This window comes from Aegilops tauschii, chromosome 7 (genome assembly GCF_002575655.3).
Source record: "Aegilops tauschii subsp. strangulata cultivar AL8/78 chromosome 7, Aet v6.0, whole genome shotgun sequence".
NCBI classification, from domain to species: domain Eukaryota; kingdom Viridiplantae; phylum Streptophyta; class Magnoliopsida; order Poales; family Poaceae; genus Aegilops; species Aegilops tauschii.
The window spans coordinates 66,589,532-66,606,184 of record NC_053041.3 but is presented as its reverse complement, the minus strand read 5'-3'; the positions used below and the strand labels follow the sequence as shown (position 1 = coordinate 66,606,184).

Here is a 16,653-nt window from a genome sequence, read left to right as displayed (position 1 = left end):
ATGTAAGCAGTGCGTGCATGCATTGTATCCCTTATTTGTCTGTCCCGAAAGGTTACTGAGAGCAGGCCAATCGTTGATGGTTACAAAAAGCAACGCTCGTAGGTCAAATTCCTCTCCTTTGTGCTCATCCCAGACACGTACACCAGGTCTGGCCCACAACTGTAAAAGTTCTTCAACTAATGGCCTTAGGTACACATCGATGTCGTTGCCGGGTTGCTTAGGGCCTTGGATGAGAATTGGCATCATAATGAACTTCCGCTTCATGCACAACCAAGGAGGAAGGTTGTAGATGCATAGAGTCACGGGCCAGGTGCTATGGCTGGAGCTCTGCTCGCCAAAAGGATTCATGCCATCAGTACTTAGACCAAATCTTATGTTCCTTGCGTCAGCTGCAAAATCTTTGAACACTCTGTCGATCTTTCTCCATTGTGTTCCATCAGCGGGGTGTCTCAACTCCCCATCGGACTTACGGTCCTCTTTGTGCCATCGCAACGACTTGGCATGCTTTTTGTTCATGAACAGACGTTTCAACCGTGGTATTATAGGAGCATACCACATCACCTTGGCGGGAACCCTCTTCCTGGGTTTCTCGCCCTCAACATCGTCACCAGGGTCATCGCCTCTGATCTTATAACGCAATGCAGTGCATACAGGGCATTCATTCAAATTCTCGTATTCACCGCGGTAGAGGATGCAGTCGTTAATGCATGCATGTATCTTCAGAACCTCTAAACCTAGAGGGCAGACAACCTTCTTTGCTTCGTACGTACTGGCGGGCAACTCGTTATTCTTCGGAAACATATTCTTCAACATTTTCAGCAAATTTTCAAATGATGAGTCACCTACACCTTCATGTGCCTTCCATTTTAGCAAATCCAGTGTGCAGCCCAGCTTTTTCAGACTATTATCGCATCCTGGATACAACGAATTTTTGTGATCCTCTAACATGCGATCCAAATTCTCCCTCTCCTTGTCAGTTTCGCAGCGTCTCCGTGCATCAGCAATGGTCCGACCAAGATCATCAGCAGGCTCATCATGTGCCTCTTCTTCACCTTCACCTAACCCTTCCCCACCTTCAGCATCATCCTCCATGAAAGTATCACCGAAATGATCATGATAGTTGTCATCGATATCATCCCCTTCTTCATCTTCTTCCATTCTAACCCCTCTTTCTCCATGCTTGCTCCAACAATTATAGCTTGGCATGAAACCGTGCCGAAGCAGGTGCATGTGAACGTCTCTTGAGGAGGAGTAACCCTTCTGATTCTTACAGACAGCACATGGACAAATAATAAAACCTTGCTGCTTGTTCGCATTTGCCACTACGAGGAAATCTTTCAAACCCGTAGTGAACTCGCCGGAGACTCGGGGACCGTACATCCATTGCCGATTCATCTGCATTATTATTATATAAAGTATATAATTAACCATCATGCATTTGTTAAACTAACTAGCTAGAAATAATACAAATTAAACAATGAACTACACACATGCATATTTTATCAATGACACATGAAAGGTTCAAGTTGCTAACCGCGATCGCGGAGGAAAAATAAATGAGAAAGCTCAAGTGTGGCTCGGACACTTCATATCATGTTTGTTTCAGGCTCTCGGGCATTTCATCAAACACCTTGTGTGCATAGGAGGAACCAAAAGCAAACCCACCACCCCCTTCTGAAAATTGTGAAGTGAGCTGAGTGAAGTGAAGTGAGCTGAGTCCTATATATAGGGATGGGGCTTTAGTCCCGGTTGGCCTGGCCAACCGCAACTAAAGGCCTTCGGGACCTTTAGTCGCGGTTGGTCAGGCCAACCGGGACTAAAGCCCCTCCCGTCCGCCAGCTGGATGGGCCTTTAGTCCCGGTTGGCCAGGCCAACCGCGACTAAAGCCCCTCCCGTCCGCCAGCTGTCGACCGAGCGCGCTGGGCCCAGATAGTTGGTCGCGGGTCTCCTCCCGAACCGCGACTAAAGACCCCTTTGGTCGCGGTTCGATTGTTTTGGGGACTAATGGGGGCGTATGGAAGCCTCTTTTTCTACCAGTGATACACATGACACAATCCGGACGATTCATGCACGATGCTCAAATCCAGCCGGACATGCACAAGATTGAGAAGGGCACTGGCCACTAGATTAGCACTTCGTGCAAAGATCGTGCAACAGTATCGTGTGGGTAGCAGTTTTGACTCTAAAATTGCCCGTTTCCAGCGAGCCAGATTCCAGGGATGCTCTTGAGCCCACGTGGTGGCTCTGATGAGACTGGCTTGTACCTGGTTTGGTTTGCATGTAATTTGTTCTAAACACCTCGATTCGCAATAAGTTGTACATGAAAAATATGCACCTCGATGTTCTAATTCCATTCAGGCGATAGGATCATAGTTTCGTTCACTCTATGTGTTGAATTTTGTGTTCATATTTAAAGCTTTTTTGGACGAATTTTGACAAATTTGTGACACGGGATCGACCATTTGAAGTTTCCTTTGAGTAGCGGTTTCACCTCGCTGTTTGACACGACTTTCGTGTTGTGCATTTTCTATCTCACTAATCATAGACGAGTAGATCTACATGTGACCAGTGTGTGGAGGTTGGAGGGCGTCGTGCCGTCGTCGTCGTCGACGGAGATGACGGCGGGGTAGACCTCGCCGAAGGAGACGTCGTCGCGGAAGGCGTCCTTGTTCGCAGAGGAGGTGTTGCTGTCGGCGTAGGCCAGGAACCAGCCCTCGCTACTCCAGACGCCAGCGCGCCTGCTTGCGCCGCAGCCGGTGAGCTTCTTGGCGGCCGCGGTGAGGCACGGCAGGCAGTCTCTCGGCACGGGGTCACCCAGGCAGAGGGTAGCTCTGGGCAGCGCGACCAAGAGCAGCATGAGGGTGTCCCAGAAGGCGGCAACAGTGGGGCCAAGGCAAGGGGCGGGACGCAGTTGACCATGGCGCATAGCTGGTCGTGAAACGCAGTTCCATGGTGCGACTGAGCAGCAAGAAGACGGAGAAGAGAAGGGCGGTGAAGATGGCTATGGTGATGAGCGCGCAGGCGGGCGCCATGGAGGTGCGTGACAGCCCCTCGCGCCGGCGGTGACAATGGCAGTGAGCTCGTGGAGGAGAAGGAGCCACCAGAGATCAGACTCGATTCCGATCATAGTGGGAGTGAACATTCTACTTTAACATCTCTGTTCAGTGTAGTTGTTAACTCCTAATCACGATGCATGTATGCAACCAAACACCGGGTAGAAAATGCTTTCACGATGCAGGCAACCTATACGCAGGTGACCAAACAACATGCAAACGTCGTATTTTGACATGTATGTTCTCAACCAGGCTCTACTCAGCCTGACCCGTTTTTTCCATGCAACACCTCCAAAAAAACGGTGCAGGTAACCAACGCCTCCAGTGTGGCATGCATTGTTACGAGTTAAGGAGGGAAGCAAGCATGTAGCCTCTGCTGTAGATCTGTGCCAGCAACAGCAGATGTGGCATGTGATATAGGATCCCAATCAATCTTGCATGTGCACCCATGCTGATGTTAATTGCATGGATATTGCTTCAGAAAAGGACTGGCTCAACCTCTATACATGTTGAAAATCATATGGTTAGATAAAAAATCGTGGAGAAGAACCACAAGCAGGGTCAGTTACCTTTCCCTTAATAGATCACCAAAACTTGTGTGAACATACCAGTATGGGGCAGCAAGATCGGCAATGATCTTGTGTGCCCTGCCCACACTATTGGCAGGGAATCAGGACGGGCGGATGGGTCAATCATCAAATGCACATCTCTATCATTCACAGGTTCAATGCGAGCCAATGTGGTTGACACAGGGGATAGATCAGATGCACATCTCCTATCAGGTTCAGTGCGAGCCATTCGCTGCAGGGCCCATGGAACACCATGGCACCCGCAACCGCAAGTGCTACATATGCAGGGCTATACGTGCATTGCGAGGGTAAGACGCGGCAAAGATACATACCTTGGCCATCATGAGCATAGGCATCACGGGAGTTGCGGCGGCCGCTCTCTTCTCATGTTGCTGCCTGATGGTTGCACTTCCAGCTAGCGCTGCCGCGGCCAGGGGTGCCGTCAGTGGACCGCGGTACAACGCCGTCTTCAACTTCGGCGACTCGGCTTCCGACACCGGCAACACATGCACTGATGGCCGGCCGGGGCCTGCCGGCGTGGTGGGCATTTTCACCCGGTTGCCCTACGGTGTCACCTATTTCGGGAAGCCCACTTGCCGGTGCAGCGATGGCCGGGTCGACATCGACTTCCTGGGTAAATGTGCAGTGTCCAAAAATTTCAGATCTGACTGGGCTTCGAAAACCTGGAATTGCCCATTTTTTACGAGGGCATCCCGTGAACTTCTTGCGAAAATGCCATAACACCGACATACTTTAAGTGATTGCAGCGCAAGCGTTCGGGCTGCCGTTCGTCCCGCCATCCAAGGCGCACCGCGAGGACTTCAAGCAAGGCGCGAACATGGCCATCATCGGCGGCACCGTACTTGACTACACCAACGCCAGCCTCAAGTTCAGTGCCTACGACGGCTCCATGAACACCCAGATCGACAATTTCCAACAATTGTTGCCTTCAATCTGTGGAGCACAGCAGAGTAATTAAACACTGATCACCAGCTGGTTCTAATATTAGACCATTTGATCAATTTATTTGCACACGCGAGAATATTTTTCTTCGGTGCCATAGCTAAAGTTTACTAATATGTATGACCGTATACAGATTGCGAGGAATATTTGGCGAAGTCCCTGTTTGTGTTTCAGTTGGGGGAGAATGACTACAGCATTCAGCTGGTGAATGGATCCACGGTAGATGAGGCCAGCAAGAACATACCCAAAATAGTGAACACCATCATATACGGTGTAGAGGTAACCGCAGATCTTTATAGTTCTCCCTCTGTTTGCAAAGGCTTGTCATTTATTACCTGAACATACGTACCAACAAAATAATTAGTTTGGTCAAGTTGGACCAACGTACCTTATAACAGTGACGATATCTCAAGCAAGAAGTTCAAAAAAGCGATTTCTCAAGCACGAGAAGTACAACTGCTATTTTGGGAAATCATGCCTCGTAGATGGATAAGTGACAAATACATGAACAAATAAAGTGGTCAAGCCATGCAGTTTGTATCCTAACATATGCTCTAAACATGCAGGAATTAATCAAACTCGGCGCAGTTGACATTGTGGTGTCAAACATTGCTCCGATGGGATGCTTTCCATTGTACCTGAACATGTTCGAGAGCTCCAACAAAAGTGACTATGACAAGTACGGGTGCTTGAGAAACCACAACGCCTTGTTCAATAGGCACAATTCTTTCCTTCGGAGTAGCCTCTCAAAGCTTCAAATGAAGCATCCACACACAAGGATCATGTATGCCGACCTTGCGAGTCACATCTACCAAATAGTGCAAGACCCCAGAAAATTCGGTGAGTCTCGGCAAGCATGTTAGCGGTGCCTCGCAAAATGAGCAGCCAATGATTCTTTCTTCTAAAAGAACAATTATTAGTTGGGAGCGTTGACATTCGCTCAGGAATAAATGAGCAACCGGCCAAATTCAATAATTCAAACATCACTAGGCTCAAGATTAGGAACAAAATTTTAACGTTTCAGTGTTGCCAAAATATTTATGTCTCAGTATACAAATCAGTATCACTAGAATTAAATCAGGCCAATTTTTTCTTGAGTTTCAGTTAAATTCAAATGTGATTTCAGTGGTTTGAGCAAATTAAAAACCAATATTGGCGTTCTTTCGTTTGCTCTTTCTGTTGTTGCAAAGATTTGAACTGAGGAAATAAAATTGTGAACCCTAGATGTCACCTAATTATGGTTAGACTGATTCCATTATGCAGGCTTTGAGACCGCCCTCATGAGCTGTTGCGGAAAGAGTGGTGCACCGTACAGATTCGATTTGTTCACCATGTGCGGGATGTATGGCTCGAGTGTTTGCCATGACCCGGGGAGCCACCTCCTCTGGGATGGTATGCACCTGAGCGACACCGCTAACGGACGGATCACAGAGGGCTGGCTCAGCGGACCGTACTGCCACCCACCGATTCTGCAGTGAAGCTCCGAGCTAAATGGGTGCATATGAGGTTATGAACACACAAAAGGACTTCTGGGAAACTGCATGCATGTGTTGTGTGTACTTCCTTTCTGGGAGTATCCTATGTACCGAAATTACAAAATACTCCCTCCGTCCCATAATGTGTAGTGTCAAAACACGACTTACATCATGGGACGGAGTAGTAATATTGAAGCATGCTGTTTTCCGGTGCTGATTAATGTGGTTGATGCAAGCTACATACACGAGTGGACGCGGTCCATGTGTTTGGCTGATTCGCTCGGCTTTGTCGGTTGTGAAAGAGTGAACAAGCCAGAGTAAAAAAGACTAGTGCGCACATATTTGACTTACATGGTGTTATGTGCAAATACCCCAGTGTGAATCAACATTCTCACCCAGCTACATGCATCTCAGCATCTGTATTTAAAAATAGAGTTGTATTCATACGACTCTAATTATTGTAATAACTAACAAATAAATACTTGGATAATAGTTGTATCCAACTATTCATCATGTGATTCTAATTTGAGTAAGAGTATCTTCACAACTATGATTTGCAGCCACCAGAAAGTGTTGACAAGTGTCGCATTCCTGTCAGAGCTTCCAACCGGCCATTTTGGTAACTAGTTACACCGTACCCCAAACGTGGTGGTTTTGCGCAAAAGAGAAATAGCGATGGTCGTGTGTAATAAGGTTTCCGAAAGTGGCGACTTTTTGTAATTTACATGTAATAATTGTTTCATGAGTCTAGAATATAGGAATCTATAACATCCTAAGAGAAGACACTCGAAAGAAGCTGCTTGTAACATCATATAATTACCGTGTAATAGGGTTAGGTGGCTTCTACAGAATACTAGGTGCTAAATCTGCTTCTTTGTAGAGAATATTAATCAAGTTACTAGACGTGACAAAATTGCTACCCGATGTGAAAGTTGTAAATTGTTACTCCCTCCGATCCAAAATAAGTGTCGTGGTTTTACTTCAACTTTGAACTAAACCCCCTACGCATATTTTGAATCGGAGGGAGTAGTAATTAATTCTGAAATAAATGGTATTCAAACACATACATACCTGATAGGTAAGGATGCAAGCGAGCTGTGAAGCCCACATACAAGTATATCAAAAGTCAATCCTATGTTAATTTAAAAACAATACACTAGGTTGACTTTTACTACACTTACATGTGGGTTTGTGCAGGCTCCCGCCTGCATCCTTAACTGATAGGGTCAAACTGCATGCATGCTTGAACCGGCAGTTACTATTCCCTTTTTTTTTCATGTTCCTCATTCCCATGAGCAGCGGGTGCATCATGTGCAAAGCTTTTCATTGGTAGCGGTGAAGATTACACAGATTGGTATCAGAACCCTTCACCACCCCATTTGACAGTGTTGTATGACTCATGATTACCAGTTTTCAGTATCCCTGTTCCACATGTTTGTTTCTTCTCTCAAGTGCCTTAGTATTGGTGGAATATAAGCAGCTCCCTTGGGCACTTTGTGTCCTTCATTCTGCAGCAAAACCAAAAGTTGGAAGTCAGTGAGTGAAACAAAGGTAATTCTCTTGTCCAACCTGGGATCAATGTGTGTCAAGTGTTAACTGAGACGAGGGTACAAGACAACTTTAATCAGTTCGCAAATATCTAATTGGGATCTTCTAACAAAATGTCTTAAGTTGATAACAGCAAAAACCATTCATCTAACCTAAGTAACAGATGTGCTAGTACCTAGTCAAGGATTTATGAACAACTTGCATTCACTTGGTAGGATCTGAAACAATAATAAATCAAATAGTTGGTCACTTCAATCGCTGAGTCTTTTCTCCTCGCAAAGACCCCTTATGAGCGATGCGCCGATGATGAGTAGGTGATTGGATCTGGAATCACACCCTTTTTCAGCATTTTCCGGTTCAGTTCAAATGCAGAATCTGTATCACCAATCTCTTGGTAAAGTGCGACAGATGGCACCCCCCTATAAAAAAAAGACACTTTGAAGAAGCTCCTTGTAACATCATATAATTAATTATTATGTAGTAGGTTTAGGTAGCTCCTACAGAAGATTAGGTGATAAATTAAATCTGTCACTTTGTAGAGGACATTAATCAAGATCAAGTTGCTAGAGGTGTTAAGATTGGACGCACCACTACATGGTTTTGGGTGGCCATGGTTCTCCATCCACATGAACAGTGGGCTCGAGCTCTGGATCTTTTGTTTTTACTTTTGATATGCGAGCTCTGGATCTTTGATTGATCGGCGGCGGCTCGGATTGTTGCTAAAGAGAACGCGTGTGGTTCAGACAGGCCATGTGCCGCTCCATACATGGCAACAGTAACTCACCCGAGCCTCTCTTCTTCTTCCAGAATCCGAAATTATCTCGCGCTGTCTTCTCTTGTGCCACTACCTACAACCACACCCCGTCTTTGCTTCTCCTTGTCATCTTTAATTTTGTGTGTTTGTTGTACACATCCTAACATAGAGATCGTGTGCCTGCCACCTGCATGCATACGAGTTAGACAGGGAAGCATGTGGCTTCTGCTGTAGATCTGTGCAAGCAACAGCATTGATGCCTTTGCAAATCTCTCTGTGCTATATAGAAGCCCAATTAATCTTGCATGTGCACCCATGTTGACGTTAACTGTGAAGATATGGCTAGACAAAGGACTTGCTCAACCTCCATACATGTTGAAAAATCATCCGCACCTCACACGTATCCTAATGTCTGGAAGTTGGATAGGCTGGCCCTTACGTAAGGACTATACTACTTCCTCCGTTCCTAAATATAAGTCTTTCTAGAGGTTACACTATGGACTATATACAAAGTAAAATGAGTGAACCTACACTCTAAAATATGTCTATATACATCCGTATGTAGTTTGTAGTGAAATCTCTATAAAGACTTATACTTAGGAACGGAGGGAGTAGTAAATATGCCCGTGCGTTGCAACGGGAGAGAGAAAACACATGTTCCTGCCGCAATATGCACAGTGTTTGTATTTCTCTACGGAGAAAATGTCATCGTGTCGCAACTCAACGGTCGTCTATGACAGAAACGATAGATCAATTAAAGTCAGGGTTCTCCAGGATGCCATTTCAGAATATAAGGTATTGTTCCAAGTAAGTTGATCCTTGTGAACAAAGCTAGGTTTAGATTATTAGTTCATTTTGAAATTTAAAAATAAAATAAGGTGTGGTTAGGCCTCAGTCGACTAAGATTTAACTAAGTCTCAATCAAGTGACATAACATATAAGAAAGAAAGAAAATTCAAAAAAAGTTAAATGAATCTTCATGCAAGATCTCATCTCACGAATATAGTATCGACTAAGACCTAACGAAATCTCGATCGACTGAGATTTAATAACACTGAATAAAATAGGAAGAAATTGCAGTAACAAATCTAGAGTAATAACACGCAAGTAGAACTTGCTAGTTTGTATCAGGTGAGATTAGCACTTTCTTTCTGCTAGAGAGGTCATAGGAGGAGCTTAGCTAGGCGGAATCATGGCCTTCCATCACAAGAGCATAATATCACAAATAGCTGTAGAGAGCATGAGGTGATTTTTACTACCACCGTAACCAATGGAGAAATTATCCCGCCTGTAGCTAGTCTCCGGGAGGTGCTTATAAAGGTGGCATATGATCATATGAGTATGCTCGTTTATAAGGATGAAAAGATATACACGTTCATGCATGTAAACATTTATGTTTGTACCGTATTCCTTATAAAAACAGAGATATCTTATGTCATAGTAGTGGTGGGGAGAAGATTGAGCAACATTTATACCCTCACCTGAGCATCACGTGATCTCTGCTCTGAAGATGAAGTGCATGCACGACACCATTCTAATCATGTTAGACTGAGAGTGCTCAGCAAAGCAGGCCAAAGCTAAATCACGCTAGCCAACTTAGCGCCAAACCCACCCCACCTGGATGCCAAAAAGCCACTCAAACATAGCAATGCAGAGCAGAGTGAAAGCGGTAGGTGGGCGGGAGCTAGATTAGATCGACCATTCACCCAACCCAACCCAACCGAGCCAGCCAACGAGCGTCCAAATCTAATCCATTGCTGAAGTGCGCCTACAGGAGCGGATCCGCGTGTCACCGGCGCTGTGCAAGTCCTCCACAAAGCTTTCCCATCGCTTTCTTCGATGCCGCCTGGCTCTTCAGCGGCCCGTCAAGCGCCTCTTCTTCTACTGCCACGCCCCTTGTTGCCTCCCTGTTGCACGTGCTCCCGCTCGCCGACACCCTGAGCACCGCCGCCGCTCCTACTCCAGTGGCCACGACGCCCTGGCACTCGTCCTCGCCTTGTCCCAGGAGGACGACGCCTCGTCTCCGCCGGTTCCCAGGACCGAAGTCTGATACTACGAAACGACGGGGCTTTCGTGCTCACTGCAGTGCAGGCCACCGTGTGTCCCTAGCCGCGGCGTTTGCATCGGCACCTCCGTCCACGAAGCCGCCTGAGACGATGCCTACACCACCCTCTTCTTCCGGACTTGAACCGCTCCATGCCGCGTCGGCGGCCACGACGATAACCTCACGTTGCCAGCCCCGGTACTTGACTGCTCGTTGTTGACCCAGACTAACCCTTTCGGCAAGAGGCTTGCCACTCTATCCGTACGGTGTAGTAGTATGTAGTGTAGTACTATAGCACTAAGCTAGCTAGCCTTTTCTTTTTGAGAACCAAGCTAGCTAGCTATTCCCTGTCCTACTCAGATACGAGGTGGTTTAGGCGTTTACCCACTGCATGCCGGCCTCGGCGCTAAGCTAGTTATCTCTTTTTGTTTTTGAACTAAGCGCTAGCGATAGCTGTTCCCTATCCAACTCGAAAACGACAAACGACTTGTTAATGTATTCCTCTGCTGGGATCGGCCGATCGACGTGCGGCCTTGCTGCCTGGCTCAACCGTTTTATATTACGATTCTAAAAAAAACTAACGTGTTTTTAGAAGCCAACATTGAGGGTTTGGCGGAAAAAAAAAAGTCTCATTTTAAATCTCAACCGTTGATCTTTATAGTTAACATAAAATTAATGAATATGAAAGGGTGACGTATGAAGAACTATGAAAGTTTTCGTCCTTTAATATTAGGTAAAGAATTAACCCCCGGTTTTCATGAAATACAAGATGCTCACTGAATGAAAAGAAATCATATGGCTTGTGGAAAAGAATCGCATTATCACAACCATGCTTCACTAATTTTCTCGATATATCACCAAAAGTTGTATGAGCATACCGATTAGGGGCAACAAGATTGGCAATGATCTTGTGTGCCCACATTAGACTTTGTGGTTGACAGACACAGGGATATATCAAATGCACATGTCTATCAGGTTCAATGCGAGTGAGCCAATTGCTAGCAGCAGGGCCAATGGAGCCATGGAACGCACTGCTATATATACAGCAGTACGTGAGGGTAAGACACAGCAAAGATATAGTACCTTGGCCATCATGAGCATAGGCATCGCCTGAGTTGCGGCGGCCGCTCTTTTCTCATGCTGCTGCCTGATGGTTGCACTTCCAGCTAGCGCAGCTGCAGCCAGATCAGGTGGCAGCAGTGGACCACTATACAACGCCATCTTCAGCTTCGGTGACTCCGCATCCGACACTGGCAACTTATGTGTCGATGGTCGGCCAGGGCCTGCCGGCCTGTTGGGCATTTTCACCCGTCTCCCCTACGGTGTCACCTATTTCGGGAAGCTCACTTGCCGGTGCAGCAATGGCCGGGTTAACATCGACTTCCTGGGTAAAAATGCAGTGTCCAAACATTTCTGATCTGACTGGCTTCAAAAACCTGGAGTTGCCCATTTTATGTGGACATTCCGTGAACTTCTTGTTGAAGATGTCATCACACTGACATAGTTTAAGTGAGTGCAGCGCAAGCGTTCGGGCTGCCATTCCCCCTGCCATCCAAGGCGCCCCGCAAGGACTTCCAGCGAGGGGCGAACATGGCCATCATCGGCGGCACCGTACTTGACTACAGCAACGCCAGCCTCAAGTTCACTGCCTACGACGGCTCCATGAACACCCAGATGGACAATTTCCAACAATTGTTGCCTTCAATCTGTGGAACACAGCAGAGTAATTAAGCACTGAGCTCGTTCTAATATATTCAATCATTTGATCGACTGATTTACACACGCGAGAATATTTTCTTTGGTGCCATAACTAAAGTTTACTAACTTAAATATGTGCCTATATATAGGTTGCAAGATGTATTTGGCCAAATCCCTGTTTGTGTTTCAGTTGGGGGAGAATGACTACAGCATCCAGCTGGTCAATGGATCCACAGTAGACGAGGCCAGCAAGAACATACCCAGAATAGTGAACACCATCATATCTGGTGTGGAGGTAACTGCAAAGTTTTATAGTTCTCCCTCTGTTTGCAGGCTTGTCGTTTTTTACCTGAACATGCATACCAAGTTACCAACGAAATAATTAGTTAGGTTCAGTTGGACCGAAGTACCCTACAACAGTAACAATATCTCAAGCACGAGAAGTACAACTATTTTGGAAAGCATGCCTCACAGATGGAAAAGTGACAAATAAATGAACAAATAAAGTGGCCAAGCCATGCAGTTTGTATCCTAACATATGCTCTAAACATGCAGAAATTAATGACACTCGGCACAGTTGACATTGTGGTGTCAGACATCGCTCCGATGGGTTGCTTTCCATTTTACCTGAGCATGTTCGAGAGCTCCAACAAAAGTGACTATGACAAGTACGGGTGCCTGAGAAACCACAACGCGTTGTTCAAAAGGCACAACTCTTTCCTCCAGAGCAGCCTCCCAAAGCTTCAAAAGAAGCATCCACGCACACGGATCATGTATGCCGACCTCGCAAGCCACATCTACCAAATAGTGCAAGATCCCAGAAAATTCGGTGAGTCTCAGCAACCATGTTAGCAATGCCTTGCGAAATGAGCAACCGGTGATTCTTTCTTTCAAAAGAACAATTATTAGTAGGGAATTCACTCAGGAATAATTGAGCAACCGGCCAAATTTAACGATTCAAACATCACTAGGCTCAAGAATAGGAACAAAATTTCAACGTTTCAGTGTTACTAAAATATTTATGTTTCAGTAAAAAAAATCAATATCACTTGAATTTGGGCCAGGTTTTAAAGGAAATCAGGCCAGTTTTTTCTTGAGTTTCAGTTAAATTCAAATGTAATTTCAGTAGTTTGACAAATTAAAAAACCAATATCGGTGTTCTCTTTTTTTTTTGCTCTTCCTGTTGTTGCTACAATGCGAACTGAGAAAATGAAATTGTGAACCCTAAATGTCACCTAAATATGGTTAGACTGATTTCGGTATGCAGGCTTTGAGACCGCCCTCATGAGCTGTTGCGGAAAGGCCGGTGCACCGCATAGATTTGATCCATTCAACTTGTGCGGGATGAATGGCTCAAGCGTTTGCCATGACCCAGGGAGCCACCTCCTCTGGGATGGTATGCACCTGAGCGACACCGCTAACAGATGGATCGCCGAGGGCTGGCTCAGCGGCCCGTACTGCCACCCACCAATTCTGCAGTGAAGGTCCTTGCTAAATGGGTGCATATACAGACACAAACAGACTTCTGGGGACTGCATGCATATGTTGTGCGTACTTCCTTTGTGGGAATATCCTATGTACCGAAATTACAAAACAATATTGAAACATGCTGTTTTCTGGTGCTGATTAATGTGGTTGATGCAAGCTACATACACGCATGCAAGTGGACACGGGGCATCAGATTCCCAAGTGCGTCCCAACACCACAAATTTTGTCCATGTGTTCGGCTGATTCGCTCGGCTTTGTCGGTTGTGAAATAGTGAACGGGTCAGAGTAAAAGAGACTAGTGCGCACATACTTGACTTACATGGTGTTATGTGCGAATACCCCGATGTAAATCAACATTCTCACCGTCAAGAAGGAATACTTGGATAATAGTTGTATCCAACTATTCATCATGTGATTCTAATATCTGAGTAGGAGAATCTTCACAACTACTTCCTCTGTCCCATAATGTAAGACATTTTGTTAACTAGTTACACCATGCCTCAAACATGGTGGTTTCACGCAAAAGAGAAATAGCGATAGTCATATGAAACAAGGTTTCCAGAAGTGGTGCCTTTTTGTAATTTACTGATGTAATAATTATTATATGGGTCTAGAATATAGGAATCTATAACGTCCTAAGAAAAGACACGCTCCTTGTATCATCGTATAATTACTATGGAATAGGGTTAGGTGGCTTCTTCAGAAGCTAACTAGGTGCTAAATCTGCTTCTTTGTAGAGAATAAAAATCAAGTCACTAGAGGTGACAAAAATACTACTTGATGTGAAGTTGTAAATCATTAGTAAGTAATTCTGAAATAAATGGTATTCAAACACATACATACATACCTGATAGGTAAAGATGTAAGCAAGCCGTGAAGCCCACATACAAGTATATCAAAAGTCAATTCTATGTTAATCTAAAAAAATACACTAGGTTGACTTTTACTACACTTAGGCCTTGTTTGGTACTAGGGTTTTTGAGGGGATTGTTGCTGATAATCCCCACAGGGATTGGGTGAAACCCCAACCTTCACCCAATCCCTTCAAATCCCCATTTATCCCCAATCCACTAGGTAGGGGTAGTGTATTGGGTATTGAGAAAAATGCACTACAGTTTGGGGATTTGTGGGGAAATGTGGGGATGAAACATGTCAAATACACTAGAACCAAACGGTGTTTTGGGATATGTGGGGATTTAGGGGTTTGACTGGGATAATCCCCACCAATTCCCTAAAATACACTAGTACCAAACAAGGCCTTACATGTGGGCTTATGCAGGCTCCCGCTTGCATCCCTAACTGATAGGTTCAAACTGCATGCATACTTGAACCAGCAGTTACTATCCCTTTTTCTTCGTGCTCCTCATTCCCATGAGCAGCGAGCACATCATGTGCAAAGCTTTTTCATTGGTAGCGGTAGAGATTACACAAAATGGTATTAGAAACCTTCAACGCCCCATTTGACAGTGTTGTATGACTCATGATTGCCAGTTTTCATTATCCCTGTTCCACAGTTCGTGTTTTCTCTCAAGTGCCTTGGTGTTGGTGGAACATAAGCAGCTCCCTTGGGCACTTATGTTCTTCATTCTGCAGCAAAACCAAAAAGTTGGAAGTCGGTGAGTGAAACCAAGGTAATTTTTCTAATAATAAAACAAGGAAACACACAACCAGCACATACAAACAATGGCACATTCCTTTCTTTATCAAGATTAGCTCTTGTCCAAGTAAAATAAAATGGTGAAAACAAGGAGCCATCTTGTTTTATTTAGCCTATCATAGTAAAAGATACAATACTAGAAGCATATTTTCCGTTGGCTGCCCATAATAAACCAACTGGGAGTGTGGGACTGGCAGTGTCACAGTATACAGATTTAGAGTATATTGTTACGTTTAAAAGGCCAACTATTCAGAAAAGAAGGGCACGCATAATCAAAACACAAGTGATATGGTCAAGAGCTCTTCTAGCAATTTTTCATTGTTATTAAGTCAGGATAATTTGATATATTGCTCAAAGGGGCTAAACAACTGGTAGGTCATCAAGGATAGCACTTGCTGCAAAGAGAAAGGCACCCAAAAAATGGCATCATTCATTGAACACAACATGACTTTAGTTTCATATAATCTCCTTTCATCATGCTAGCAAGTCTAACTCACCAGAGTTTAGTAGATTCTGCAGGTCAGATTTCCTTAGTCATATGAAGTTCATAACTATAACCTAGCTCAACAATGAAAAACAAAACAAAAGGAGCAACTGAATGTAGATTAGTTTAAGTCATTGCCCATGTAGACATTTGTCTCAAGAGTCAAGACCAATATACAAGGGCAGTTGGCACATTAAAACTTGTCACGAAGTTGAGTTAAGAATAAGACGATATCCAGTGCCTCCTTACAAAACTTGGGCAAAATACAAATAGGAATTTTAGATGAATATAGATAGAACAGCTTCCAAACGACCCCCCTTGGCAGGATGATTTGCCTGAGGCGACAAACAAGGACTAACACCGCAAACAGAGCAGAACCCTGCTGTGCTGCGTGTCATCGTGGAACGCCCGGAAGGAACACAACCACAAAATATTCAGACATAAAAGGCTTACTTTCCAGGAGGTGGCCTCCCTCACTCATGATGCCATCGGCAGGTGAATCCTCATGACACCGTTGGACAGCATATTGTCCAAATTTCTTGGGAGTAATCTGACATATTTTTGTTTATGGTTCCTGTTCCATTTCCCATTAAAACAGGCCCCCACCATCAATTGTGACCACGCACTATTTTTATCTTAAGTAGGCGGTGCTCTTGCCCAGTTTCTTGGAAAAATAAAAAATAAAGAATTATGTCAATAGACCAATAGAGGTGCTAGCTGGGATCAATGTGTCAAGTGTTAACCGAGACCAGGGTACAAGACAACTTTAACCAGTTCGCAAATATCTAATCGTGATCTTCCAGTGTCCTAAACAAGGACATAATCTCATAATAGCTTAACTTGATAACAGCAATAACCATTCTTCTGACCTAAGCATCAGAGGTGCTAGTACCTAGTTAAGGATTTATGAACAACTTGTA

At 44.8% G+C, this 16,653-nt stretch overlaps 2 protein-coding genes across 2 annotated transcripts; both read left to right on the top strand.

Annotated features, from left to right (window-relative positions):
- Positions 1 to 3,919: 3,919 nt before the first annotated feature.
- LOC109762719 (GDSL esterase/lipase At5g45910) lies at positions 3,920 to 6,399 on the top strand. Its single transcript, XM_020321596.4, has 5 exons — positions 3,920 to 4,256; positions 4,390 to 4,593; positions 4,719 to 4,864; positions 5,152 to 5,425; positions 5,849 to 6,399. The coding sequence occupies exons 1-5, from the start codon at positions 3,965 to 3,967 to the stop codon at positions 6,061 to 6,063; spliced, it is 1,131 nt and encodes a 376-aa protein (XP_020177185.1). The 5' UTR covers positions 3,920 to 3,964; the 3' UTR covers positions 6,064 to 6,399.
- A 6,254-nt stretch (positions 6,400 to 12,653) lies between these two features.
- On the top strand, positions 12,654 to 13,586 carry LOC123494844 (GDSL esterase/lipase At1g28600-like). The gene is made up of 2 exons (XM_045231298.2): positions 12,654 to 12,933; positions 13,372 to 13,586. Exons 1-2 carry the CDS (start codon positions 12,654 to 12,656, stop codon positions 13,584 to 13,586), a joined length of 495 nt encoding a protein of 164 aa, XP_045087233.2.
- The last annotated feature ends 3,067 nt before the right edge of the window (positions 13,587 to 16,653 follow it).

Excerpts from the sequence above, each read along its gene's own strand:
- LOC109762719 (XM_020321596.4), top strand. The coding sequence starts at position 3,965 with ATGAGCATAGGCATCACGGGAGTTGCGGCGGCCGCTCTCTTCTCATGT. Across the intron at positions 4,257-4,389 it reads GGTCGACATCGACTTCCTGG|CGCAAGCGTTCGGGCTGCCG; the intron begins GTAAATGTGCAG and ends AAGTGATTGCAG. Across the intron at positions 4,865-5,151 it reads CCATCATATACGGTGTAGAG|GAATTAATCAAACTCGGCGC; the intron begins GTAACCGCAGAT and ends CTAAACATGCAG.
- LOC123494844 (XM_045231298.2), top strand. The coding sequence starts at position 12,654 with ATGCAGAAATTAATGACACTCGGCACAGTTGACATTGTGGTGTCAGAC. Across the intron at positions 12,934-13,371 it reads GCAAGATCCCAGAAAATTCG|GCTTTGAGACCGCCCTCATG; the intron begins GTGAGTCTCAGC and ends TTCGGTATGCAG.